General features: G+C 37.1%; 1 protein-coding gene across 1 annotated transcript in view; it reads right to left on the bottom strand.

Moving 5' to 3' along the window:
* LOC119507754 (prolyl 4-hydroxylase subunit alpha-2-like) overlaps window positions 1-27,222 on the bottom strand; it is a 188,898-nt gene that overhangs the window by 36,103 nt on the left and 125,573 nt on the right. Inside the window, exons 4-7 of the mRNA XM_037800913.1 lie at window positions 10,608-10,745; window positions 9,661-9,900; window positions 7,142-7,338; window positions 5,382-5,558 (exon numbers count right to left, since the gene is read on the bottom strand). Of these exons, the coding sequence (XP_037656841.1) occupies window positions 5,382-5,558; window positions 7,142-7,338; window positions 9,661-9,900; window positions 10,608-10,745 (752 nt within the window). The remainder of the gene's footprint in view (window positions 1-5,381; window positions 5,559-7,141; window positions 7,339-9,660; window positions 9,901-10,607; window positions 10,746-27,222) is intronic.

Genomic DNA, 27,222 nt, shown 5'->3' on the forward strand with positions numbered 1-27,222 from the left:
GAGAAAGTGTGCTGGTTTGAATTTATTATATCCCCGACAAAAGCCATATTCTTTTAATCCAGTCTTGTGTGTACACATTCATTATGGTTGGGATCTTTTGATTAGGTTGCTGTCATGGAGATGTGGCCCACCCAACTGTGGGTGAGACTTTTGGATTAGATTATTTCCACAGAGGTGTGACCCCGCCCTAATCAAGGTGGGTCCTGATTCGTTTACTGGAGTCCTTAAGAGAGATCAGGGGCCAACGCAGACCCAGATGCTTGGAGATGTAGACAGAAGGACGTCTGGAGATGCTAAGCTAAGACGAAGCTGAGAGTTTGCCCGGGAGAAGCTAAGAGAGGACCACCAGATGCTTAAAGAGAAATACCCTGGGAGAACAAGCAAGGATGCACAAAGGTTGATAAAGAGAAGCTAAGAGAGACAGAAACCAAGAGACATTTTGGAGAGAGCCATTTTGAAATCAGAACCCAGGAGCAAAGGACCAGCAGATGCCAGCCATCAAAGCCGACAAAGGTGTTCCAGATGCCATCAGCCTTGCTTCAGTGAAGGTATCCTTTTGTTTATGTCTTAGTTTGGACACTTTTATGACCTTTGAACTGTAAATTTGTAACTTAATAAATACCTTTTATAAAAGCCAATCCGTTTCTGGTATTTTGCATAATGGCAGCTTTAGCAAACCAGAACAGAAAAGTATCAGTCAGATATATCACAAAAGATCATGAAACTATACAGAAAAGGAGGCTGCAATAAAGGAAAAAATATATAAAAACCAAACAACAAAATGGCTGAAGTAAGTACTGCCTTTATATTAATAACACTGAATGTTAATGGACTAAATGCCCCAATCAAATTACACAGATCACAGAATGAATAAAAAGGCACGATACAACTACATGTTGTTTAAAGGAGACTCACCTTAGACCTAAAGACTCAAAAAGATTGAAAATGAAAGGGTGGAAAAAGATAATCCACTGAAATGGTAATGACAAAAGAGCCAGGATAGCTATATTAATATCAGACAAAATAGACTTTAAGTCAAAAGCTGTAAACAGAGACAAAGAAGGATATTATATAATATTAAAGGGTCAACCCACCAAGAAATAACAATCATAAATATTTATGTCCCTAACCAAGATACATGAGGCAAAAACTGGCAAAACTGAAGGGAGCAATAGACACCTCTACAACAATGGTTGGAAAGTTCGATACACCACTCCCATCAATAGATAGAACATCTAGACAGAAGATCAGTAAGGAAACAACAGAACGAGAGTAATATGATAAATGAACTAGACTTAGACATATACAGAACACTGCAAACAGCAGGATATACATTTTTCTTGAGTGCACATGGATCGTTCTTCAGGATAGACCACATACTGGGTCATGAGACAAGTCTCAAGAAATTTTAAAGATTGAAATTACACAAAGCATCTTCTCTGACTATAATGGATGAAGCTGGAAATCAATAACAGGCAAAGAAACTGAAAATTCACAAATATATGGAAGTTAAATAACACACTCAAACAAATTTACAAGGGAAATTAGTAAATATTTTGAGAAAAATGAAAATGAAAACAAAACATCAAAACTTACAGGATCCAGTGAAGGTAATGCTAAGAGGGAAATTAATAGCCCTAAATGCTGATGTTACAAAAGACGAAAGAACTAAAATCAAAGATCTAACTGCACACCTGAAGAAACTAGAAAAATAACAGCAAACTAAACCTAGAGCAAGCAGAAGGAAAGAAATAACAAAGAGGGGAGCATAAATAAATGAAATAGAGTATTAAAAACAATAAAGAGTATTAACAAAACCAAAAGTTGGTTCTTTAAAAAGATCAATAAAATTAACAAACCCTTAGCCAGACTGACAAAATAAAAGAGTGAAGACACAAATAGATAAAATCAGAAATAAAAGGGAGGATATTACTACTGATGCCACAGAAATAAGATGAATCACTGGCAGATATTATGAACAACTCTATGCCAACAAACTAGACAACCTAGATGAAATGGACAATTCCTAGAAACACACAAACAACCTAAACTGACTCCAGAGGAAACAGAAGCTCTCAACAGACCAATTACAAGTAAAGAGATTGAATTAATCATCAAAAACCTCCCAAAAAAGAAAAGCCCAGGACCAGATGGCTTCACAGGTGAATTGTACCAAGCATCCAAGAAGAATTAATGTCAATCCTGCTCAACTCTCCCAAAAACCTGGAGAGAAGGGAGCAGTACCTAACTCATTCTATGAGGTCAACATCAACCTAATACCTAAGCCAGATAAATGTACTAAAAGAAAAGAAAATTACAAGCCAATTTCTCTTACGAATTTAGATGCAAAAATCCTCAAAAAAATACTAGCAAATTGAACCCAACAGCACATTAAAAGAACTATACACCACAATCAAGTGGAAAATGCATATGGCATGTATGAGGTTAGGTTCATGTGTCAACTTGGCCAGGTGATGGTGGCCAGGTGTCTGGTCAAAAAAGCACTGGCCTAACCATTACTGCAAGGACATTTGTGGCTGGTTTATTAAATCATCAGTCAATTGATTGCATCTGTGGCTGATTACATCAAGAAGGGAGTGTCTTCCACAATAAGAGAATTCAATCAGCTGGATTTAACCCAATCAGTTGAAGATTTTTAAGGGAGAAGAGAGAGAACTTTCACTTCTTCTTCAGCCAGCCAGCCTCTGCTGGGGAGTTCATCAAAGAACTTCATTGGAGTTGCCAGATCACTGCCTGCCCTATGGAATTTGGACTCGTGTATCCCCACAGGTGCATGAGACATTTTTATAAAACTTCATTTTACAGATATCTCCTCTTGGTTCTGTTTCCCTAGAGAATCCTAACTAATACAGTATGCAAGCATGGTTCAACATAAGAAAATCAATTAATGTAACACACCACCTTAATAAAATAAAAGGATAAAAATAAAAACACATGACCACCACAATTGATGCTGAAAAGATATATAACAAAATCCAGCATTCTTTCTTAATAAAAACACTGAGAAAAATAGGAATAGAAGGAAACTTCCTCAACATGATAAAGCACATATATGAAAAACCCATTGCTAACATCATACTTAATGGTGAACAAATGAAAGCTTTCTTTCTAATATCTGGAACAAGAGAAGGAAGCCTACTGTTACCACTATTACTCAAAATTGTACTGGAAGTTCTAGCCAGAAATTAGGCAAGAAAAAAAAACAAAGGCCATCCAAATTGGAAAGGAAGAAGTAAAACTTTCCCTATTCACAGATGACATGATTCTACATATATCAAATACCAAATAATTCAAAAGAAAGCTACTAGAATGAATTCAGCCAAGTTGCACGATACAAGATCAGTACATAGAAATAGCTGTTTCTGTACATCAGTAATGAACAATCTGAAAAGGAGATTAAGAAAACAATCCCATTTACAATAGTATTTAAAGAATAAAATACCTAGGAATATATTTAATCAAGGATGTGAAAGATGTGTACGATGAAAACTATAAAACACTGTTGAAAGAAATTAAAGAAGATATAAATAAATGGCAATCTCATGGATTGTTAGACTTAATATTGTTAAGATGTCAATACCATCTCAATAATCTACAAAATCATTGCAAAACCTATCAAAATCCCACTAGCCTTTTTTATAGAAACAGAAAAGCTGAAACTCCAATTCATATGGAATACAAGGGTCTCAAATAGCCAAAATCTTGAAAAAGAAGAACAAAGTTAGAGGATTCATACTTACCAATCTCAAAACTTACTACAAAACTACAGTAATTAAGACAGTGTGGTATTGACATAAAGCTAGACACAAAGATCAATGGCATAGCATTGAGAGCACAGAAATAAACCCTCACATGTATGACCAATTAATTTTTGACAAATCCACTCAATAGGGAAAGAATAGTCTCTTCAATAAATGGTGCTGGGCCAACTGGAAATCCACATTGCAAAACTATGACGTTGGACCCTTACCATATTAAAAAAATGGACTCAACATGGATCAATGACCTAAAATATAAGAGCTAAAATGAAAAAACTCTTAGAAGAAAACATAGGGAAATATCTTCAGGACCATGTATTAGGAAATGAATTCTTAGCTTTTACATCAAAAGCACAAGTAAGAAAAGAAAAAATAGATAAATTGGACTGCATTAAAGCTTAAAATTTTTGTGCATCAAAGGACATTAGCAAGAAAGTGAAAAGACAATCTACAGAATGGGAGAAAACATTTGGAAATCATATCTAATAATGGTTTAATATCCAGAATATATTTCAAAAACTCCTACAACTCAACAACAAAAAGAGAAGCAATCCAATAAAAAAAATGGTAAAGCATTTGGGTAGGTATCTCTCCGAAGAAGATATACAAATGACCAATAAGTACACGAAAAGATGCTCAACATCATCAGATATCAGGAAAATCCAAATCACACCTACAAGGAGACACCACTTCACACCCACTAGGATAGCTATTATTAAACAAATGGAAAATAACAAGTGTTGGCAAGAATGCAGAGGAAAAGGAACCTTAGTACATTGTTGGTGGGAATGTAAAACAGTACAGTCACTGTGAAAAATGGTTGGTGGTTCCTCTGAAAGTTAATACAGAACTACCATATGACCAGAAATCCTATTTCTAAGTATATATTCAAAAAGAATGGAAAACAGGGACTTGAATAGATATTTGTGTTCCAATAGTCATAGCAGCATTATTTACATGATAGCAAAAGGATGGAAGCAATCCAAGTGTCCACCAACAGATTAATGGATAAACAAATGTGGTATATTCATACAATGAAATATTATTCAGGCATACAAAGAAATAAAGTGCTGATACATGCTACAACATGGAGGAACGCTGAAGACATCAAGTAGAGTGAAATAAGCCAAACATAGAGGAACATACATGGTATCATTTCTCATATATAAAATACTTAAAATGAGCAAATTCATAGAAATAGAAAACAGAACAGTGTTTACCAGGAGATGTGGGGAGGGTGAAATGAAAAATTTTGCTTAATGGGTATACACTCCTGTTTGGGATCACGAAAATGTTCTGGTGGTGAAAGTTATACAACATTACCAAGGTACTTAATGTCACATTATTATACACTTAAAAATGGTTAAAATTATTTTTATGTTATGTATATTTTACCACAATAACAAAGAAGAAAACCAGATAATATATAATAAATTCTATTTCCTGAGAGGCCTTGGAAGATGTCTGGATAACCAGGTTATACAGAAATCTGCTTGTAACTCACTGCCACCAGCTTTTCCCTTAAGTTTCTCCAAAATACTGACAGCATGATAGGTCCCAGGAGGTGGCACAATCATGGTAAGGACCAATTAAGAAACTTACCTTTGGTTTCGCAATCTCCTTGATCCTCTCGATTTCTTCGTCTGATATGACATTGTAGTACCTAACAATGTGCGGGCTATCCCACTCGTCCTCCTCTTTGAAGGGGGCAATGAGCAGCTGTGGAGTCCTGTTACCATGGTGATATCTACAGAAAAGCATCTTCCGCTTCTGTGGTGTCTGGGGAACAGAGAACAATAGGTCCTGATCCCTCTGGCTGCAGGCACTGGCCTTGCTCCTTAGTTCCACTTACCCTCACCCCTCAGAAAGGAAACAAAGTCCTTTTCTCGGTCAGAATGAATGACACACACAAATCATTCAATGCTTTCTTCTTTTCAGGAACATCCCACCTCACATTCACAAACCCTATGAGGGAGGGCACTTCCACACTGGACTTGAACAACAATGACAATTCAACTTATGAAGTCCTGGGTAAAATAGCTTTTCTCTTCTATCCATCTTCCTATAATGTCCAAGAGTAACTGGCTCACTCCTTGATTGAAACTTTGAGTGGTTCCTGTTCTCTACAGCCTTGCTACTCACAAGCACATGGTCTTATGGAGCAGCAGCACCAGCAGCAGCTGGTAGACTGTTAGAAATACAGAATTTCAGGCTCTACTCCAACACAACAGAATTTGCATTTTAACAAGCTCCTCCGGAGATTCCTATGCCTATTAAAATTCGAGACTAACAAAATAAAGTCCAAGTTCTACGTCATGACCTAACTCCATGATACAAGTCTACCTATATTAAAATCCTGAATACCATAGCTTCCTCTTCTTAAAATACAGTATGCTTGCTCTTCTTAAAGTACAGTATGATGTTTCTCACTGGACATTTACTTGCATATGGTGTGGTTTCAGCCAAAAATTTCTCTTACTACATTGTCCTCATGGCATCTAGTTCAAGAGTGCTTGTGAACCCTCATTCCTCTTTGTCCTAATGTAGAGTTAATTAATCCTTCTTCTGTGTTGCCACCAAATCTTGCACTTACCATTACTATATTAAAATTACTGATTTATGCTTTTTATTTTCCTTTAATAGATTACACTCTTCCAGGGCAGGCCATATATTATTCATTTGTGTACAGGTATCCCTGGTACTGAGCCAGAAAAACAAGACCTTGTATTAGGCAATGGATTCTTAGATATTACATCAAAAGCACAAGCAAGAAAAGAAAAAATTGCCATCTCCCTCTCCCTCCACAGTATATTCCAGCTACACAGCATCTCCATTATGTCTTGAATGAGCCAAGCACTTTTCTGCCTCGGGGCTTTGTACTTGCTGTTCTCTTTGTCTAGAAAGCTCTTCCCCAAGATACCTCAGGGCTTTCTTGCTCACTTCCTTCAGTTCTATACTCAAATGTCCCATTATCAGAGAGACTGTCCTTCTCCATTCCTTATAAAATAGCAACTTATCAATAACTCCCACTCCAAACACAGCACTGCCTAGCAACCTTACTCTGCTTTATTTTTCTCCATGGTACACAATGAAAATTATTGAATAAATAAAATATATAATGGTCTTAATAATATATATAATGCCTAGCACCCAACTAATCATCAATATAAATAAATGTTCAATATCATTGTAATACTGAAAAAGACCCCGTGTTGCACTCAAGGGACAGGACCGAGGATTAGAATACCTTCTCAACCAATCTGGCCCAGAGTCCTGAAGGTGCTCATATTGCCAGGTAGTCTGAAGGCCTCCAAGGGCCCTAATCAAGCCCTCAACTCTAGCCATCCATTTTCCCATCTTACGAGTTTGACACCCTCTCCACGGCAGAGGCCCTCAAAGACCTCCCAGGTGGGCAGATGGTTCAGAGAATCCTCATGGGCACTGATCACTGTCTCTGAGTTGGTCTCTGATGCCCTGTTCCCAAGCTTTCCTGTCCTTTCTTCCTCCAACAACCTCACATAGCATGGCAGATTCAACCGGGCTTGTTCATGAGAGGAGTCTGGATCAAGGAAAGAGGGGGAAGGAAATTACTACCAGAAAAGTTGCTTAAGGAAGTTCTGCAAATCCCTCTGACAAATCTGTATGGAATTTGAATATTGTCTGGACTGTACCCCTTGAGTTACAACTGAGAGAGAAACAAAAACTGAGCTCCTACAGTATCCTGAACTTTTGTCATGGCGTTTTCTACAATCCACTGAACTTCCCTGTTTACATGTCTATCTACCACCACCATCTTCAATTAGACCATAAGATATTCTGGGAACAGGCCATAAATGTTTCGCTTTTTTGCCTAGTATAGCATCTAGCAAGAACTGATCTCAATATGTTTGCTGAATTTAATAAAAATGGAGGTGGCTCTATAATATCCCCACTTGTTGGTTGTCTGCTTTATGCCAGAACATCTCCTTGGAAAGAAAGGGAATATACCCTTTGTCAAGGACCTCATTCAATTTTTCAGCAATTATATAGATTTCTCTTCATACAGAGAACCCAAGTATATCTTTCTGCATATTCTAATTATGTGTTCTGGGGCTAACACACAGGGTAACAAAAAAAAAAAAAATGTAATCAATTGCTCTAATTCTTTTGTTCATCCTTCCTTTCTTCAGTAATTTCAATTGTTGCTCAATTTATATCAAATTAAGTGCTTAACACTACATTGGGGCTTGGAAATGCAAAAATGATAAAAATCAATCTTTGCTTACTAGGGGAAATAATCTAATAAGGGCAATAAGGATATAAATGGACAATTAAAATTATAATACAGAAAGGAAACCAAAAAATGTATTTCAATCAAATATACAAAAGGCCACAAGATGGATAAGCACATGGCATTTGGTGTATAAAGAGATGGGGTACCTAACCGAATTTGAAGGGGAGGATCAGGAAAGGATTTCAGCAGGAGTAGCCACCCAAGCTGAGAGCAGGGAAAATAAAAGGTAGTCAGATGCCAAATCTCAAGTGGCTTCCCTTCCATGATCTCAACTTTTCCATGCATTTTCTATAGTACATATTACAAAATCCTAGGCTTAGCCTCTGCCTCACTAGAAGCTATAAATCAAAACCAGTTGCTTTCTCCTCCAGTTTGTAGTTCACATTCATCTTCCCTGTCTGACTGCCAGCTGGAGAGAAGGAAACATGTCTTATTCATTTTAGATCCCTGATAGCCAATGGTAGTCATCAATATACACTTCTGAATTGAATTAGAATTAAAGGTACCTTCCTTGATAAATAATTTTTCCCCCACTTTAAATTAGGACCAGAAGAATAACCTCTTCCTCTCTTTTCTTGAAGGTGAAATTCTTTGCAAGTCAATGTACTCTAGTTACTTTATTTTCTAACTGTACTATACTTTGAAATGTTAACCAAGAAGTTATTTTTTTATTTTTATTTTTAATTCAGTTTTATTTTAAATCAAATTTATACATGCCTGTATCTTAACATAGTTCTTGAAAGCTTATTAAGAAAAATAGCAATCACCTGTTCACACTCCTTCCCCTCTATTTCCAAACCCTAAAGGTAGCTAGCCTCTTCAGTTGTTTCCTTTTGTATTTTATCTCTAAATGTTGTATCAGAAAATGATCATGTTATATGGGAATCTATAATTATGCATGATTGTTTTGTAAACCCACTTCTCTAATAAAAAAATACTATTTAAAACAATAATAAAATGATCAAATTACATTACACCTAAGTATGATTAGGGCCTAAAAACTATAAGCAAGCCTTCCAACAATTGTGTCTTTAGGAAGACCACGGATTAACTGATAATGAACCATACAAAACACATGGTTAGAAGTTTTCACTGTACACATAGCTCTTTAGCAAATTTCACTAGAGTAACAGACTAGCTAGTTGTTCACCAATCTAGCTTTCACCATCCTGGGAACAGAAAAACTTTATGTTTCTCAGTCTCCCTTGAAATCAGATTGGGGTTATGACAGTTCTGGCCAACAGAATGTCAGGCCTGGCATCTAATATGTCTTATTAAATTTCCCAGGTGGCTAGTCTCCAAAACAGCAGAGTTGTTCAGTGGAAAAAATCCAAATCCATGAGTCAACATTTTGAAGAGAGGCATACAACCTGCATAGGACTTTGTATGAATGAAAGCTAAAATTGTTTCCCTTTGTGTCGTGAAGACTTGGGAGTTTATTCGATACCACACATAGTCTAGCCTGCTAATATAACTGAGTCGCAAGAACTCTGTACAATATTCTATCTAAAGCCAGGGATCCAAAGCCAGGGCTCAGCTGGTAATCGGGGTGAAGGCGCAGGCCAACATAGAACAAAACATACACTTTACCCAGTCTCAAAGTCTTACCAAGAGAAAGCAATTGATGGGTGAAGTCCACAGCCCTATGCAGGTCTCTAAGCTGGAAGCTGGCACTACTAAGATAATTCAAAACCTGGACCTTAGAGATAGTGCTGTGCTCCCCTGCATTCAGTTGTTTCAGTGTCTGTTGCATCCAAAGCACTGAGTGGTGAAAGTCCCTGATGCTGTGGGCTGTCTGGCCCAGCTTGAAGCAATCACCAACACTCAGGGTTGTGCGATACCTGGTCCCTAGAAGCAATCAGAATGATATTTCTGAGAAAGAATATGGTGGGTGGTCTCTGGGGGACTTAGTGCCAAAAGAGAAGCCATTCATCCTCCTCCATGCCCACTTCCCAAATATATAGCCACTCTTTTCAGCTATTTCTTTTCATATTTTATCTCAAAGTGCAAACTTCAGGATTAATGGAATTATCTCAAGGCTTGTGTTTGGTTAAGGTAAGGGATTTACCTCCAGAGAAGACACTGAAATGAGTTCCTAGGGACCAACTTATTAGTGGAAATTAATTTAAAAGGGTCAAGTAGAAGTGGTGAGAATAAATGTGAATCAGGAGACCAGGCGGGTTCTAGTCCAAGATAATATAAGAATGAGACACCAATAAAGACTATTTGATGAAGCAAGATATTTAAAGTCATCTGCCTATTATACCAAAGTCACTCAGGCATGACTGTTCAATCCCTCCTGTATTTTCTAAAATCAGATCTCAGCTTCCTGGCACATGAAGCCATACTGGTTTTGCTCTTCCAGATTCCCATGAAAGGCTCAGACTTGCTAGAATATCTCATGGCTGCAAGACTGACATTCTAAATGACATTAGGGGATAAGTAGCTTCTTTATATTTATCAAGGCTTGCAGGATAAAATAGCAAGGTCTGAAACCAAGAAGAACAACTTGGAAGCAACTGCTCACCAAAGGGAAATCCAGTGATATTCATTACCTGGCAGGGCCCCCTTGGAAAGAGCCTTCAGATCCAACTTGTATATGTGCTGAAGACGCAGAAGGGCCCTGGCAGCCCCAATCTCATCCTCTTCTGTAGGGAAATGCTTGCGCCATGAAGTGAGCCTGGCAGAAAATTCTTCCACATACAAGGGAAGAAGAAATCAAAGGAGAGGGGAAAAAAGATTTCATGCAACTAAAAAGAAATAAATTAACCAAAGAACAGACTAGATGGTATAATTGATAGAGGAAGTTCAAGGCTTGCTCTTTCTTCCCACCCTACTTAAAGCATTTAATAAGATTTTCAGTTCAGTGCATAAAGTACCATGCCCAGCATACTAAAAGTTTGTACACTGACTTCTTTTCTTGTCTACAAGTATGCAGAAAATTCAAAACTGTCATCTGGAATAGGTTCCAACTCTTACATATGTTACATCAAACAAAAGAAGCCCCAGCCATGCCCAACTGCAGCTCTAAAAGCCTGCCTTCCAGTCCTTACAAAAACCTTGAAGGAAGAAGGAGCTAAGATGGCAGCATAGAGAGGAGTGGAATTTAGTAAGTCCCCTGGAGCAACTAATAAACAACTGGGAACAAGTAGTAAATAATTTGGAATAACTGCTGGGGAACAACCGTGACTGTCCACACATCATACACCAATCTGGACTTGGAGGAATGCCTGAGATCGCAGCATAAAATCTGTAAGTAAAAACTGCAGAACCTCACCAGTAGCCCCCTTCCCACATGGCAGGCTGAGCTGCAAAACCTCACTGTGGTAGAAAGCAGCAGTTTCTGAGCAAGCAAATATAGCTCAGCCAAACTCCAAACAACTGGGGATTTAATTAACAAATGTGGGCTGCTGAATACAAGCTGCAAACCTCTAATAAGCAGACAAAGGCTTTTAGTGATGACTGACCTTAAAGAACCAGAAGACTCCACTGTCCCAGGAGGGGGAGCCCAGAAGACCAGGAGTTACCTCTGGCCAATGAATGAAACTGGAGGGCTATAGACTGGTGTGGAAAGGGGGCTTTCTGTCCTTTTTCCTCTCTTTCAACCTGGACAGCTCAGTGGAGAGAGCCTCAGTCATTTTCAGTTTGCAGTGCTCTGACCCAGACAGGAGTGGAGATAACAGAGCCAGAGAGACAAAGAAGATATTCAAATGCAGATGATAACTCCCTAGGGGGTGTATCTTCCCTAAGAGGAAGGAAGTGGGGCCCAGCTCTACTACCAGTCTTCCCTTCAGAACCAAACCCCAAAACAGCCAAAACAGAAACTAAAGGGGCCACACCTCCTTACACCAGTTGGGAGCAACAGGCTGACAGGTGCCACCTACTAGGCAGGTTAGGAAAAGCACAGGGGTTAGAGACCTCACAGAAAAGACCATCAATCTCTAAGACACACCCACAGGGAGACTTAAAACTGAATATAATCTCATTCTGAGATCTGAACCCATTCTGGTCTTGGAAAATCTGATAGGGGTAACCAAGGAAACCAGATACCTAGACAACAGAAAACTACAATCTACACCAGGAAAAATGAAGATATGGCCCAGTCAAAGGAACAAACTTACACCTCAATCAAGATACAGTTGAGATATTGTTTCACCTTAATGAAACAATCTATTAAAGATTTTCAAAAAAATATGCTGTATCAAATCAAAAAGCAAATTAACAAGTTCAGGGAATATATGACAAAAGAGATGAAGGATATAAAGAAAACACTGGGAGAACATAAGGTAGAAATTGAAAGTTTGAAAAAACAACTGGCAGAACATATGGAAATGAAAAGCATAACACAAGAGATGAAAAACACAATAGAGACATACACCAGCAGATCTCAAGAGCAGAAGAAAACACTCAGGAACTGGAGAACAAGACACCTGAAATCATCCACACAAAAGAACAGATAGAGAAAAGAATGGAAAAATATGAGCAATGTCTTAGGGAATTGAATGACAACATGAAGTGCATGAATGTATATATCATGGGTGTCCCAGATGGAGAGGAGAAGGGAAAAGGGGAAAAAGCAATAATAGAGGAAATAATCAATGAAAATTTCCCATCTCTTATGAAAGACATAAAATCACAGATCTAAGAAGTGCAGTGTACCCCAAACAGAATAGATCTGAAAAAGACCTAAACCAAGACACTTAATAATCAGATTATCAAATGTCAAAGACAAAGAGAGAATCCTGACAGCAGCAAGAGAAAAGCGATCCATCACATACAAAGGAAGCCTGATAAGACTATGTACAGATTTCTCAGTAGAAACCAAGGAGGCAAGAAGGAAGTGGTGTGATATATTTAAGATACTGAAAGAGAAAAATAATTAACCAAGAATCCAGCAAAAACATCCTTCAAATATGAGGGAGAGTTTAAAATATTCTCAGACAAACAGACAATGACAGAGTTAGTGAACAAGATACCTGCTCTACAAGAAATACTTAAGGGAGCACTACAAACAGATAGGAAAAGACAGGAGTGAGAGATTTGGAACATAGTTTTGGGTGATGGTAGCACAGCAATGTAAGTACAATGAAAAAAGATGACCGTGAGTATGGTTGAAAGAGGAAGGTTAGGAGCATGTGGGACACTAGAAGGAAAGAGGAAAGATAAAGACTGCTCAAAAATTGTGATAAAATGTACAAATATGTTTTTACATGAAGGAAAACAAATGAATGTCAACCTCACAAGGTGTTAAAAATAGGGTGGGGTTGGGAGAAAAATACAATAAATGAAAACTAGAGACTATAGTTAACAGAAACATTGTATTGTGCTTCCTTTAATGCAACAAAGGCAATATACCAAAGCTAAATGCATATAAGAGGGGGATATAAGGCAGGAGTATGGGACTCTTGGCATTGGTGATGTTGTCTGACGCTCTTGTTTCACTTTAGTTTAATTTGTCTTTCCTTTTGTTGCTTTTTAGCTTTCATGGGTTTTTTTTTCTTTCTGTCTTTCTTTCTTTTTCTTTTGTCTCTCTATCTCCTTTGACTCTTCCTCCTTCTTGGTGGAAGAACTGGAGATGTCCTTACATAGATAGTGGTGATGGTGGGGAATACATAAATATGTGACTATACAAGGAACCATCAATTGTTTACTTAGGATGGAAAGTATGGTGGGTGAACAAAAATGTCTTTCAGAAAAACGGGTTGATAAAGAAACTTTGAGGACACTATATTGAGTGAAATAGGTCAGATACAAAAGGACAAATATTGCATGGTCTCAGTGATATGAACTAATTATAACATACAAACTCATAGACATGTAACATAAGTTACCAGGATATAGAATAAGGCTAAAGAATGGGAATCAGTTGCTTATTATGAGCGGAATGTTCAACTAGGTAGAACTTCAGTGTTTGGAAGTGGACAGAAGTGATGGTAGCATGTTATTGTGAGAATAACTAACAGTGCTCAATGGTGTGTGTGTGTGGTGGAAAGGCGAAGCTTAGAGTCAAGTATGTCACCAGAAGGAAAGTTGGAGATTAAAAGATGCTAATGTATAACACAGTGAATCTTATGGTGGACAATGTCCATGATTAACTGAACAAATATTAGAAATCTCTTTTATGAACTAGAACAAATGTATGACACCATAGCTAGAAGTTAATAATAGAGGGGCATATAGGGGAAAATATACCTATTGCAAACTATGTACTACAGTTAGTAGTATTTTAACATTTTTTCATCAACATTAGCTAAGGTACTATACCAATACCATGAGTCAATAATGGAGGTGGGTGGTTAGGGGTATGAGGGGATTTTATTTTTATTTTTTTGCCTTTTTTTCTTTTCTGGAGTAATGAAAATGTTCTAAAAATGAAAAAAAAATAATTGTGGTGATAGACGCACAGCTGTATGATGGTACCATCAGCAATTGATTGTATACTTTGGATCTCTGGATAACTGTATGATATGTGAACAATCTCAATAAAATTAAATTTAATAAAAACCTTTCAGGATTAAATGTGTTAACTTTTTTTATTCTTGTACAGTTTCTAAGTGATTTTTGCTAGTGATGTTAAATTGAATTGAGATTGTTTAAGGGATGTGAATGCCTCCTGTATTTTTTCTTTTTAAAGTGGAAACCTATTGTGCTCCTCTCAATTTAAGGGTTTCTGATTACATTATTCCTAAGGCCAGCATTGATCATTTATATATAAAGATATGTTTTCCTTGTTTTTTATTACTGCTTCAGAAGAAAATAAACCTATTTTGTTTTAGACCCAGTACCTGTGCTGGTACATAAGACACACTGGGAAAATAAAATTTTGTAACCACTTCTGACTGTTTTTGTATGTCAAAGTTGATTACTTTTGAAATATTTGTATCTAGTTTCTAATTATTTTAGAGTTTTATATGTTCCCAAACATTACTTTAAATCAGTCAACAGCGTAATGATTTCTTGGTGATACAATGGTGAGACCTGTAATGAGCAAAAAGCTACCTGGAGTAGCTCTTCCTTTCCTTCTTTCTTAGTAACCTTTTCTTTGATTACAAAAAAAACATTAACAGATTACCTAAAACCCCTTCTAGTATAACTAGATCTTCCTTCCTTCCATGTTTTATTGCTTAATAGTTTGAATAAACTAATGGAAATGGGCATTTTATATGAAATGTATGGCTTTGCAAATATTTAAAAATGAACAAAAAGAAAAAAAATATATGAGGTTTATGTGGGTCTGTAAAGTATGGCTGTGGAAAGATATTGCAGTAGTTTTGACACTATTGTTATTACCTTGAAAATAATTTACCCAATAAAACATTAAAACCAAAAAATAAATTAAAATAAAATAAAAATAAAAATAAAAAAGAACTGACTAGAGCATACTATCTGAGTTCAATACAATCTATGCAAACTGAAATCATCTGGAAATAGTGGAAATGGGTGGTCTGGGGGAAATGACTCTAAAACTCTGCTGTCTAATAGAGTAACCATTGCCATACATAGCTATTAAAAATTAAATTAGTTAAAATTAAATAAAATTTAAAAATCAGTTCTTTAGTAACACTAATCACATTTCAAATACTCAATAGCCATATATGCCTAGTGACTACCATATTGCTCAGCAAAGATACAGAATATTTCCATCACTTCAGAAAGTTATATTGTTCAGTGCTCCTCTAAAACAGCTCCTGGAATTAAAAGAACTTGAGAAAAATACTTATTAGAATATCATTAAAATGAGTCATTGGTAGTGCTCCCAAGTAATTTATTGATGAAAATGCAAACCGTTTCTGGAGGAATCCACTTATAAGCAGGCCTCAAAGAATTTCCACAGCTTAAATTTCAAGGAAAGCAAGTAGCTCTCAGTAAAAATAAATAAATAAATAAAAGGCGGGGGTGGTGTGTGTCACTAAATAAATGAGAATTGAGTCATTATGAGCAAGACCCAGAAGCAAAAAATAATTAAAGCAGAATCAGCCCCATAAACATTCAGGAATTGGAATTATTTGACATGGAATATTTAAAAGTATGTTTAATATGTGTGAAGAAATGAAACAAGGATTTGAAATATGACAGAATTGCAAGAAGGTCTGAAACAAACCAAAAAGCACTACTCAAATTGAAATGTGTAAAAACTAAATTAAATATTCAATAGATTGGGACTTCTGGTTTTGGCCATGATAGGGTAGCTTGTATTGAACTAAATCTTCCACCAAAAACAACTATAAAATATGGACAGAATCTATAAAACAATTATTTGAAAGCCTTGGAGAGCAACTAATGCAAACTGTCTTGGAAGCTGTATTCCTTATGAGAAGAAAGGTACAAGAGGTGAGCTCCACATCCAGACTAAATTTCTAAAAAACATTGCGTTGTGCACTTAAAATAAGTAAATTGTATGGTATGCTAAGTGTACTTCAATAAAACTGCTTAAAAATCAGTCTTCTTCTATTGGGAATTGAATAGATCCATGGTAAAGACCTGATATACTAACATTTTGATGTTTCCCAGCTTTATTATCAGCAACCTTCCCAATAACTTTAAATCAAATCCTGGCAGTTACAATGTTCTGTCCACATATTCAGTGCTTCCAACAGGTTTTTAGTTTCCTCTCCCAACTTTAACAAGAAGAGATCATTTTAAAAATCACCAAAAAGTAAATGAAAGCCTATAGTATCAGAAATCATGACAATTAACAAAGAGAGAAAAAATTTCCATGATGAAACACATATAACAACAGCAATATATATATATATACATGAATTTCTTTTAAATAAACTATTAATATAACATTCAAAGATACTTAAGAGAGTAGTACATCTAAGTACAAATGCAAAATGCTATGAAAAATATCAATAAGATAAATGAAAAGATTTTAGAAATTAAAAATATGACTTCCAAAACATAAAATTCAATGGTTAAAAAAAAACAGACACAAAAATAAAAAATATGAGAAAAAAGAAAAGAGGCATTAGTTTCAATACAGGAGATCCCCATCCAACTAGTATAAGCTCCAGAAAAAAGAAGAGGGAAAACAGAAGGGAAGAAATTATTAGAAATACACATAGCTTTTCCAGAGCTAAAGAAAACCACCAGTCTCCATATTGAATGGACTTACAGAATGCTGACAAGGTAAAATGGAAAAAAAACAACACTTAAAATACCATTAAGAAATTTCCAGTCCAAATATAAAGATAAGATCTTACAAGGTTCAAGAAAGAAAAAACTAATATCCCAAATAGAAGCTAGAATCAGATTGGTATCAGTCTTCTCAACAACAACACTGGAGACTAGAAGGAGCAGAAGTTCTGAGGAAAAAATTACTTTCAATTTTGGCATATTTGAAGTAGGACTAAAGAATAAATATGTACTATGTGGAGTAGGAAAATGAAGGTCTTCAGAAAGAATTATTAAAGGAATTTATAATAACTAATTTTTGGAAAGCAAAAATAAATGATACTCTGATTTCTGCTTTTATCCACGAAAAAGTAAGTTCTACAGCACTTTCCCTCCCACCATAAACAACCAGAAAACTGGACAAAATAAACAACGATTTTCAGAAAATAGACAAAAAGCAGAGCAGGCATTATCCCTGAGAAAAGGGAGAGATACGAGGTGAGCCTTAAGATAACCCCATCTTACCGCCTGGGAACAAATTCCAGACACCACTGTAGGAAAGGTAACTCAAACAGAATTCAATGGTCTTTTCTCATTTCAAAAGACCTATATCAGCGTTTGAGGAGGCCAAGTCTACTAAAAATTGCAGAACAGAGAACCAAAGAAGAAGGAGCTATATACACAAACAAATATCCTGAAATGTGCAAATGGGTCTCCTTGAGTCTTTGGCTGAATACCTTTCTGCACATACATAGGGTACAAATCTAAAACTTGGCCAAAGAATAATCTTCAGCAAACTGTAAGTCAAACAATTCTCAGAGTCCACACAAGGTAGGAAATCATTTGATTGAAGAGAATGTGGTGAATGTATAGAGCACCCATTAGAGCCCCACAAAGAATTAGGCCTTGGAAGGGGGCTAAAAAATCCATAATATATAGACTATTCTAGATCCACCATAACAAAAGTCACAAGCAAGCCTCAAAGGGATAAAACTGATCTGGAAGTAGTACTTGACAGAATAAAATAAAATACTCTAAAATTCTATAATCAACAATGTAAAATTCACAATATCTGGCATCCAATATAAAATGACTAGATAGATGAAGCAAGCAAAAAAATCCCAAATTCAGGAAAAAAATCAATCAACAGAAATCAACCAAAGAAGAACAGAGATCATGGACTACCTACCAAAGACTCTTAGATAGCCATTATAAATATCATGAAAACTATAAGAATGTGAAGAAAAACTTAAATACAATGGAGATAAATAGATATTATTTTAAAAAGTGGAATTTCTAGAGATGAAATACAACATCTTAAATAAAAATTTCACTAGGTCAGAGTTGCAACATGTGAGACATTACAGGAGAAAAGTATTGTGAATGGGAAGACAGCAACAGAAACAAACAAAACTGAAAATGAGAGATTTTTAAAAATACTAAAAATAGAGAGACAAAGACCCAGGGATCTGTGGGAAAATATAAACAGTCTACATGCAGTTCAATTCCCAGAAGGAGAAAAGAAGAAACGGGAGAACTGGAAAAAGAAGTGTTTGAAGAATTGATAGCCAAAAAATTTCAAACTGAGACACAAACTTTAAATGAATAGATCCAAGTGGATTAAGGAACCCCCAAGCAGGACAAACACAAAGGCCCATTATAATCAAATTGCTGAAAAATATTGATGAATATATGCCAGTTTGGAAGTATTATGTCCCCCAAAACACCATGTTCTTTATGGCAATCTTGTGGGGGCAGAAGTATTAGTGTTGATTAGGTTGGAATCTTTGGATTAGATTGTTTCCATGGAGATGTGATCCACCCAACTGTGGGTAATACCTTTGATTAGATTATTTCCATGGAGGTGTGGCCCCGCACATTCAGGGAGGGTCTTGACTGATTTACTGGAGTACTTAAAAAGAGCCAGGCAAGCCCAGATGCTTGCTGCAGCTTAGAGAGACATTTTGGAGAAAGACACTTTGAAACGCAACCTGGGAGCAAGGAGACACCAGCCACGTGCCTTCTGAGCTAACAGAGGTTTTCTAGACACTAATGGCCTTTCTCCAATGAAGGTATACTCATGTTTATGTCTTGGTTTGGACACTTTTATGGCTGTAGAACTGCAAATTTGTAACCAAATAAACCCCCTTTATAAAAACTAATCCATTTCTGGTATTTTGCATAACGGCAGCATTAGCAAACTGGAACAAATAGGAAATTATTATGTTCAGAGATGCAAAGATTAAAATGACAGCAGACATCTCATCAGAAAATATGTAGCCAGAAGAAAATGAAACGACATCTTTAAATTGTTGAAAGGAAACACAATGTCAACTGAGAGCTTTATACTCCATGAAAATATCTTTGAAAACTGAGAGTGCAATGAAGACTTTTAAGACAAACAAAAGCTAAGAGTATTCACCACCAGATCTCAACTACAAGAAAAATTAAAGCAAGTTCTTCAAGTAAAAGGAAAATGATACCAGATGGAATTTTGCAAGCACATAAAGGAATAAAGAGTGCTGGAAGTGTCATGTGGATAAATATAAAAGAGATTTTTCCTCATTTAACTTCTTTAAAAACAATTGACTGGTTAAAGCAAAAATAATAACAAGGTGCTAGATAGTTTGTAACATAGGTACAAGAAAAATGTATTGCTACAATAGCACAAAAGAAGAGAAGGACAAAATGGAGGCATAGTGTTATAAAGTTATTACATTTATCTTAAGAATTATAATATTATATAAAGATAGGCTGTAATAAGATAAAGATGCATATCAAAAGGGCCAAAGGAACTACTTATAATGTCTGTTCTTAGAAACATTTTTCATAATATCCAAAAAAGTGGAAACAACTAAAATGTCCACAAAGGGTAAGTGGATAAACAAATATGGTATAGCCATAGAATGGAATGTTCAGCAATTTAAAAAACTGAAGTACTGACACATGCTACAACATGGATGAGCCCTGAAAACATTATGCTAAGTGAAAAAAGCCAGACACAAAAGGCCACACTTATATGAAATGTCCAAAACAAGAAAACTATAGAAACAGAAATTAAATTATCAGTTTTCAGGGACTGGGGGAAGAGGAGGGAATGGGGAGTAACTGCTAGTGGGTATGAGGTTTCCCTCTGTGGTGAAAATGTTCTGGAATTAAAAAGTGGTGATGGTTGCAAAACTTTATGAATACAATAAAATCATTGCATTGTACACTTTAAAAGCGTGAATTTTATGGTATGTGAATTATATCTCAATAGAGCTGTTATTTAAAAAATCATCTAGAGAGGCGGGGCAAGATGGCAGACTGGTGAGCTGTAAGTTTTAGTTACTCCTCCAGGAAAGTAGGTAAAAAGCCAGGAACTGCGTGGACTGGACACCACAGAGCAATCTGTCTTTGGGCATACTTCATACAACACTCATGAAAATGTCAAACTGCTGAGATCAGCGAAATCTGTAAGTTTTTGCGGCCAGGGGACCCGCGCCCCTCCCTGCCAGGCTCAGTCCCGTGGGAGGAGGGGCTGCCAGCTCCGGGAAGGAGAAGGGAGAACTGCAGTGGTAGCCCTTCTCGGAAACTCATTCTACTGATCCATACTCCAACCATAGATAGACTGAGACCAGACACCAGAGAATCTGAGAGCTGCCAGCCCAGCAGAGAGGAGACAGGCATAGAAAAAAAAAAATAACACGAAAAACTCCAAAATAAAAGCAGAGGATTTTTGGAGTTCTGGTGAACACAGAAAGGGGAAGGGCAGAGCTCAGGGCTTGAGGCGCATATGCAAATCCCGAAGAAAAGCTGATCTCTCTGCCCTGTGGACCTTTCCTTAATGGCCCTGGTTGCTTTGTCTATTAGCATTTCAATAACCCATTAGATCTCTGAGGAGGGCCCTTTTTTTTTAATCCTTTTTTCTTTTTCTAAAACAATTACTCTAAGAAGCCCAATACAGAAAGCTTCAAAGAATTGCAATTTGGGCACGTCAAGTCAAGAGCAAAACTAAGAGAGCTCTGAGACAAAAGGCAATAATCCAGTGGCTGAGAAAATTCACTAAACACCACAACTTCCCAAGAAAAGAGGGGTGTCCGCTCACAGCCACCATCCTGGTGGACAGGAAACACTCCTGCCCATCGCCAGCCCCATAGCCCAGAGCTGCCCCAGACAACCCAGTGTGACGGAAGTGCTTCAAATAACAGGCACACACCACAAAACTGGGTGTGGACATTAGCCTTCCCTGCAACCTCAGCTGATTGTCCCAGAGCTGGGAAGGTGGAGCAGTGTGAATTAACAAAGCCCCATTCAGCCATCATTTCAGCAGACTGGGAGCCTCCCTACACAGCCCAGCAGCCCAGAACTGCCCTGGGGGGATGGCACTCACCTGTGACATACCACAGTCATCCCTCAACAGAGGACCCGGGGTGCACAGCCTGGAAGAGGGGCCCACTTGCAAGTCTCAGGAGCCATACGCCAATACCAAAGACTTGTGGGTCAGTGGCAGAGACAAACTGTGGCAGGACTGAACTGAAGGATTAGACTATTGCAGCAGCTTTAAAACTCTAGGATCACCAGGGAGATTTGATTGTTAGGGCCACCCCCCCTTCCCGACTGCCCAGAAACACGCCCCACATACAGGGCAGGCAACACCAACTACACACGCAAGCTTGGTACACCAATTGGGCCCCACAAGACTCACTCCCCCACTCACCAAAAAGGCTAAGCAGGGGAGAACTGGCTTGTGGAGAACAGGTGGCTCATGGATGCCACCTGCTGGTTAGTTAGAGAAAGTGTACTCCACCAAGCTGTAGATCTGATAAATTAGAGATAAGGACTTCAATAGGTCTACAAACCCTAAAAGAACCCTATCAAGTTCAGCAAATGCCACGAGGCCAAAAACAACAGAAAATTATAAAGCATATGAAAAAACCAGACGATATGGATAACCCAAGCCCAAGCACCCAAATCAAAAGACCAGAAGAGACACAGCACTTAGAGCAGCTACTCAAAGACCTAAAGATGAACAATGAGACCATAGTACGGGATATAAAGGAAATCAAGAAGACTCTAGAAGAGCATAAAGAAGACATTGCAAGACTAAATAAAAAAATGGATGATCTTATGGAAATTAAAGAAACTGTTGACCAAATTAAAAAGATTCTGGATACTCATAGTACAAGACTAGAGGAAGTTGAACAACGAATCAGTGACCTGGAAGATGACAGAATGGAAAATGAAAGCATAAAAGAAAGAATGGGGAAAAAAATTGAAAAAATCGAAATGGACCTCAGGGATATGATAGATAATATGAAACGTCCAAATATAAGACTCACTGGTGTCCCAGAAGGGGAAGAAAAGGGTAAAGGTCTAGGAAGAGTATTCAAAGAAATTGTTGGGGAAAACTTCCCAAATCTTCAAAACAACATAAATACACAAATCATAAATGCTCAGCGAACTCCAAATAGAATAAATCCAAATAAACCCACTCCGAGACATATACTGATCACACTGTCAAACACAGAAGAGAAGGAGCAAGTTCTGAAAGCAGCAAGAGAAAAGCAATTCACCACATACAAAGGAAACAGCATAAGACTAAGTAGTGACTACTCAGCAGCCACCATGGAGGCCAGAAGGCAGTGGCACGATATATTTAAAATTCTGAGTGAGAAAAATTTCCAGCCAAGAATACTTTATCCAGCAAAGCTCTCCTTCAAATTTGAGGGAGAGCTTAAATTTTTCACAGACAAACAAATGATAAGAGAATTTGCTAACAAGAGACCTGCCCTACTGGAGATAATAAAGGGAGCCCTACAGACAGAGAAACAAAGACAGGACAGAGAGACTTGGAGAAAGGTTCAGTACTAAAGAGATTCGGTATGGGTACAATAAAGGATATTAATAGAGAGAGGGAAAAATATGGCAAACATAAACCAAAGGATAAGATGGCCGATTCAAGAAATGCCTTCACGGTTTTAACATTGAATGTAAATGGACTAAACTCCCCAATTAAAAGATATAGATTCACAGAATGGATCAAAAAAAATGAACCATCAATATGTTGCATACAAGAGACTCATCTTAGACACAGGGACACAAAGAAACTGAAAGTGAAAGGATGGAAAAAAATATTTCATGCAAGCTACAGCCAAAAGAAAGCAGGTGTAGCAATATTAATCTCAGATAAAATAGACTTCAAATGCAGGGATGTTTTGAGAGACAAAGAAGGCCACTACATACTAATAAAAGGGGCAATTCAGCAAGAAATAACAATCGTAAATGTCTATGCACCCAATCAAGGTGCCACAAAATACATGAGAGAAACACTGGCAAATCTAAAGGAAGCAATTTATGTTTCCACAATAATTGTGGGAGACTTCAACACATCACTCTTTCCTATAGATAGATCAACCAGACAGAAGACCAATAAGGAAATTGAAAACCTAAACAATCTGATAAATGAATTAGATTTAACAGACATATACAGGACATTACATCCCAAATCACCAGGGTACACATACTTTTCTAGTGCTCATGGAACTTTCTCCAGAATAGATCATATGCTGGGACATAAAACAAGCCTCAATAAATTTAAAAAGATTGAAATTATTCAAAGCACATTCTCTGACCACAATGGAATACAATTAGAAGTCAATAACCATCAGAGACTTAGAAAATTCACGAATACCTGGAGGTTAAACAACACACTCCTAAACAATCAGTGGGTTAAAGAAGAAATAGCAAGAGAAATTGCTAAATATATAGAGACGAACGAAAATGAGAACACAACATACCAAAACCTATGGGATGCAGCAAAAGCAGTGCTAAGGGGGAAATTTATAGCACTAAACGCATATATTACAAAGGAAGAAAGAGCCAAAATCAAAGAACTAATGGATCAACTGAAGAAGCTAGAAAATGAACAGCAAACCAATCCTAAACCAAGTAGAAGAAAAGAAATAACAAGGATTAAAGCAGAAATAAATGACATAGAGAACAAAAAAACAATAGAGGATAAATATCACCAAAAGTTGGTTCTTTGAGAAGACCAACAAGATTGACAAGCCCCTAGCTAGACTGACAAAATCAAAAAGAGAGAAGACCCATATAAACAAAATAATGAATGAAAAAGGTGACATAACTGCAGATCCTGAAGAAATTAAAAAAATTATAAGAGGATATTATGAACAACTGTATGACAACAAACTGTATAATGTAGAAGAAATGGACAATTTCCTGGAAACATATGAACAACCTAGACTGACCAGAGAAGAAATAGAAGACCTCAACCAACCCATCACAAGCAAAGAGATCCAATCAGTCATCAAAAATCTTCCCACAAATAAATGCCCAGGGCCAGATGGCTTCACAGGGGAATTCTACCAAACTTTCCAGAAAGAACTGACACCAATCTTACTCAAACTCTTTCAAAACATTGAAAAAGATGGAACACTACCTAATTCATTTTATGAAGCTAACATCAATCTAATACCAAAACCAGGCAAAGATGCTACAAAAAAGGAAAACTACCGACCAATCTCCCTAATGAATATAGATGCAAAAATCCTCAACAAAATACTTGCAAATCGAATCCAAAGACACATTAAAAAAATCATACACCATGACCAAGTGGGGTTCATTCTAGGCATGCAAGGATGGTTCAACATAAGAAAAACACTCAATGTATTACAACACATTAAAAACTCAAAAGGGAAAAATCAATTGATCATCTCAATAGATGCTGAAAAAGCATTTGACAAAATCCAACATCCCTTTTTTTTTTTTTTCCATGTGGGCTTCATATGTTAAATTTTTAATGCAATTTTATTGAGATATAGTCACACACTATACAGTCCATCCAAAGTATACAATCAGTGGCTCACAGTATCATCACATAGTTTTGCATACATTACCACAGTCAATTTTAGAACATTTTTATTGCTCCAAAAAAAAAAAAACAGAGAGAACCCAAAACATCTCATACACCTTATCTGTACCCCCCATCATTGACCCCTAGCATTAGTATTGTACATTTCTGTTGATGAAAGAATATTAAGATATTACTGTTCACTGTAGTCCATAGCTTTCAATAGGGCATTTTTCCTCCATACCCCTCTATTATTTTTTTTAATCATCATTTTACTGAGATATATTCGCATACCACGCAGTCATACAAAACAAATTGTACTTTCGATTGTTTAAAGTACCATTACATAGTTGTACATTCATCACCTAAATCAATCCCTGACACCTTCATTAGCACACACACAAAAATAACAAGAATAATAATTAGAGTGAAAAAGAGCAATTGAAGTAAAAAAGAACACTGGGTACCTTTGTCTGTTTGTTTCCTTCCCCTACTTTTCTACACATCCATCCATAAACTAGACAAAGTGGAGTTTCGTCCTTATGGCTTTCCCAATCCCATTCTCACCCCTCATAAGCTACATTTTTATACAACTGTCTTCGAGATTCATGGGTTCTGGGTTGTAGTTTGATAGTTTCAGGTATCCACCACCAGCTACCCCAATTCTTTAGAACCTAAAAAGGGTTGTCTAAAGTGTGCGTAAGAGTGCCCACCAGAGTGATCTCTCGGCTCGTTTAGGAATCTCTCTGCCACTGAAGCTTATTTCATTTCTTTTCACATCCCCCTTTTGGTCAAGAAGATGTTCTCCGTCCCATGATGGCAGGTCTACATTCCTCCCCGGGAGTCATATTCCATGTTGCCAGGGAGATTCACTCCCCTGAGTGTCTGATCCCACGTAGGGGGGAGGGCAGTGATTTCACCTTTCAAGTTGGCTTAGCCAGAGAGGGAGGGCCACATCTGAGCAACAAAGAGGCATTCAGGAGGAGACTCTTAGGCACAAATATAGGGAGGCCTAGCCTCTCCTTTGCAGCAACCGTCTTCCCAAGGGTAAAACTTATGGGAGAGGGCTCAACACATCAAACCACCAGTCCCCTATGTCTCTGGTCATGTTAGCAACCATGGAGGTGGGGTAGGCGAATACCCCTACATCCTCCACAGGCTCCTCAAGGGGGCACTACATCTTTTTTTTTTTTCCTTGTTTTTCTTTTTTTTTTTTTTTTTTAACTTTCCCTTCTTTTTTAAATCAACTGTATGAAAAAAAAAGTTAAAAAGAAAACAAACATACAATAAAAGAACATTTCAAAGAGACCATAACAAGGGGGTAAGAAAAAGACAACTAACCTAAGATAACTGCTTAACTTCCAACATGTTCCTACTTTACCCCAAGAAAGTTACATAATATAGCAACATTTCTGTGAACTTGTTCCTACTATATCCATCAGAAATTAACAGACCATAGTCATTTCTGGGCATCCCCAGAACGTTAGCTTATCTGTTCTTCTTGGATTATTGTTCCTCCTTCTTTAATTGCTCTCTACTGCTAGTTCCCCTACATTCTACATTATAAACCATTTGTTTTACATTTTTCAAGGTTCACATTAGTGGTAGCATATAATATTTCTCTTTTTGTGCCTGGCTTATTTCGCTCAGCATTATGTCTTCAAGGTTCATCCATGTTGTCATATGTTTCACCAGATCGTTCCTTCTTACTGCCGCGTAGTATTCCATCGTGTGTATATACCACATTTTATTTATCCACTCATCTGTTGAAAGACATTTGGGTTGTTTCCATCTCTTGGCAATTGTGAATAATGCTGCTATGAACATTGGCGTGCAGATATCTGTTCGTGTCACTGCTTTCCGATCTTCCGGGTATATACCGAGAAGTGCAATCGCTGGATCGAATGGTAGCTCTATATCTAGTTTTCTAAGGAACTGCCAGACTGACTTCCAGAGTGGCTGAACCATTATATAGTCCCACCAACAATGAATAAGAGTTCCAATTTCTCCACATCCCCTCCAGCATTTTTAGTTTCCTGTTTGTTTAATGGCAGCCATTCTAACCGGTGTTAGATGGTATCTCATTGTGGTCTTAATTTGGATCTCTCTAATAGCTAGTGAAGCTGAACAATTTTCATGTGTTTCTTGGCCATTTGTATTTCCTCTTCAGAGAACTGTCTTTTCATATCTTTTGCCCATTT

The sequence above is a fragment of the Choloepus didactylus genome, chromosome 13 (genome assembly GCF_015220235.1).
Source record: "Choloepus didactylus isolate mChoDid1 chromosome 13, mChoDid1.pri, whole genome shotgun sequence".
NCBI lineage: Eukaryota > Metazoa > Chordata > Mammalia > Pilosa > Megalonychidae > Choloepus > Choloepus didactylus.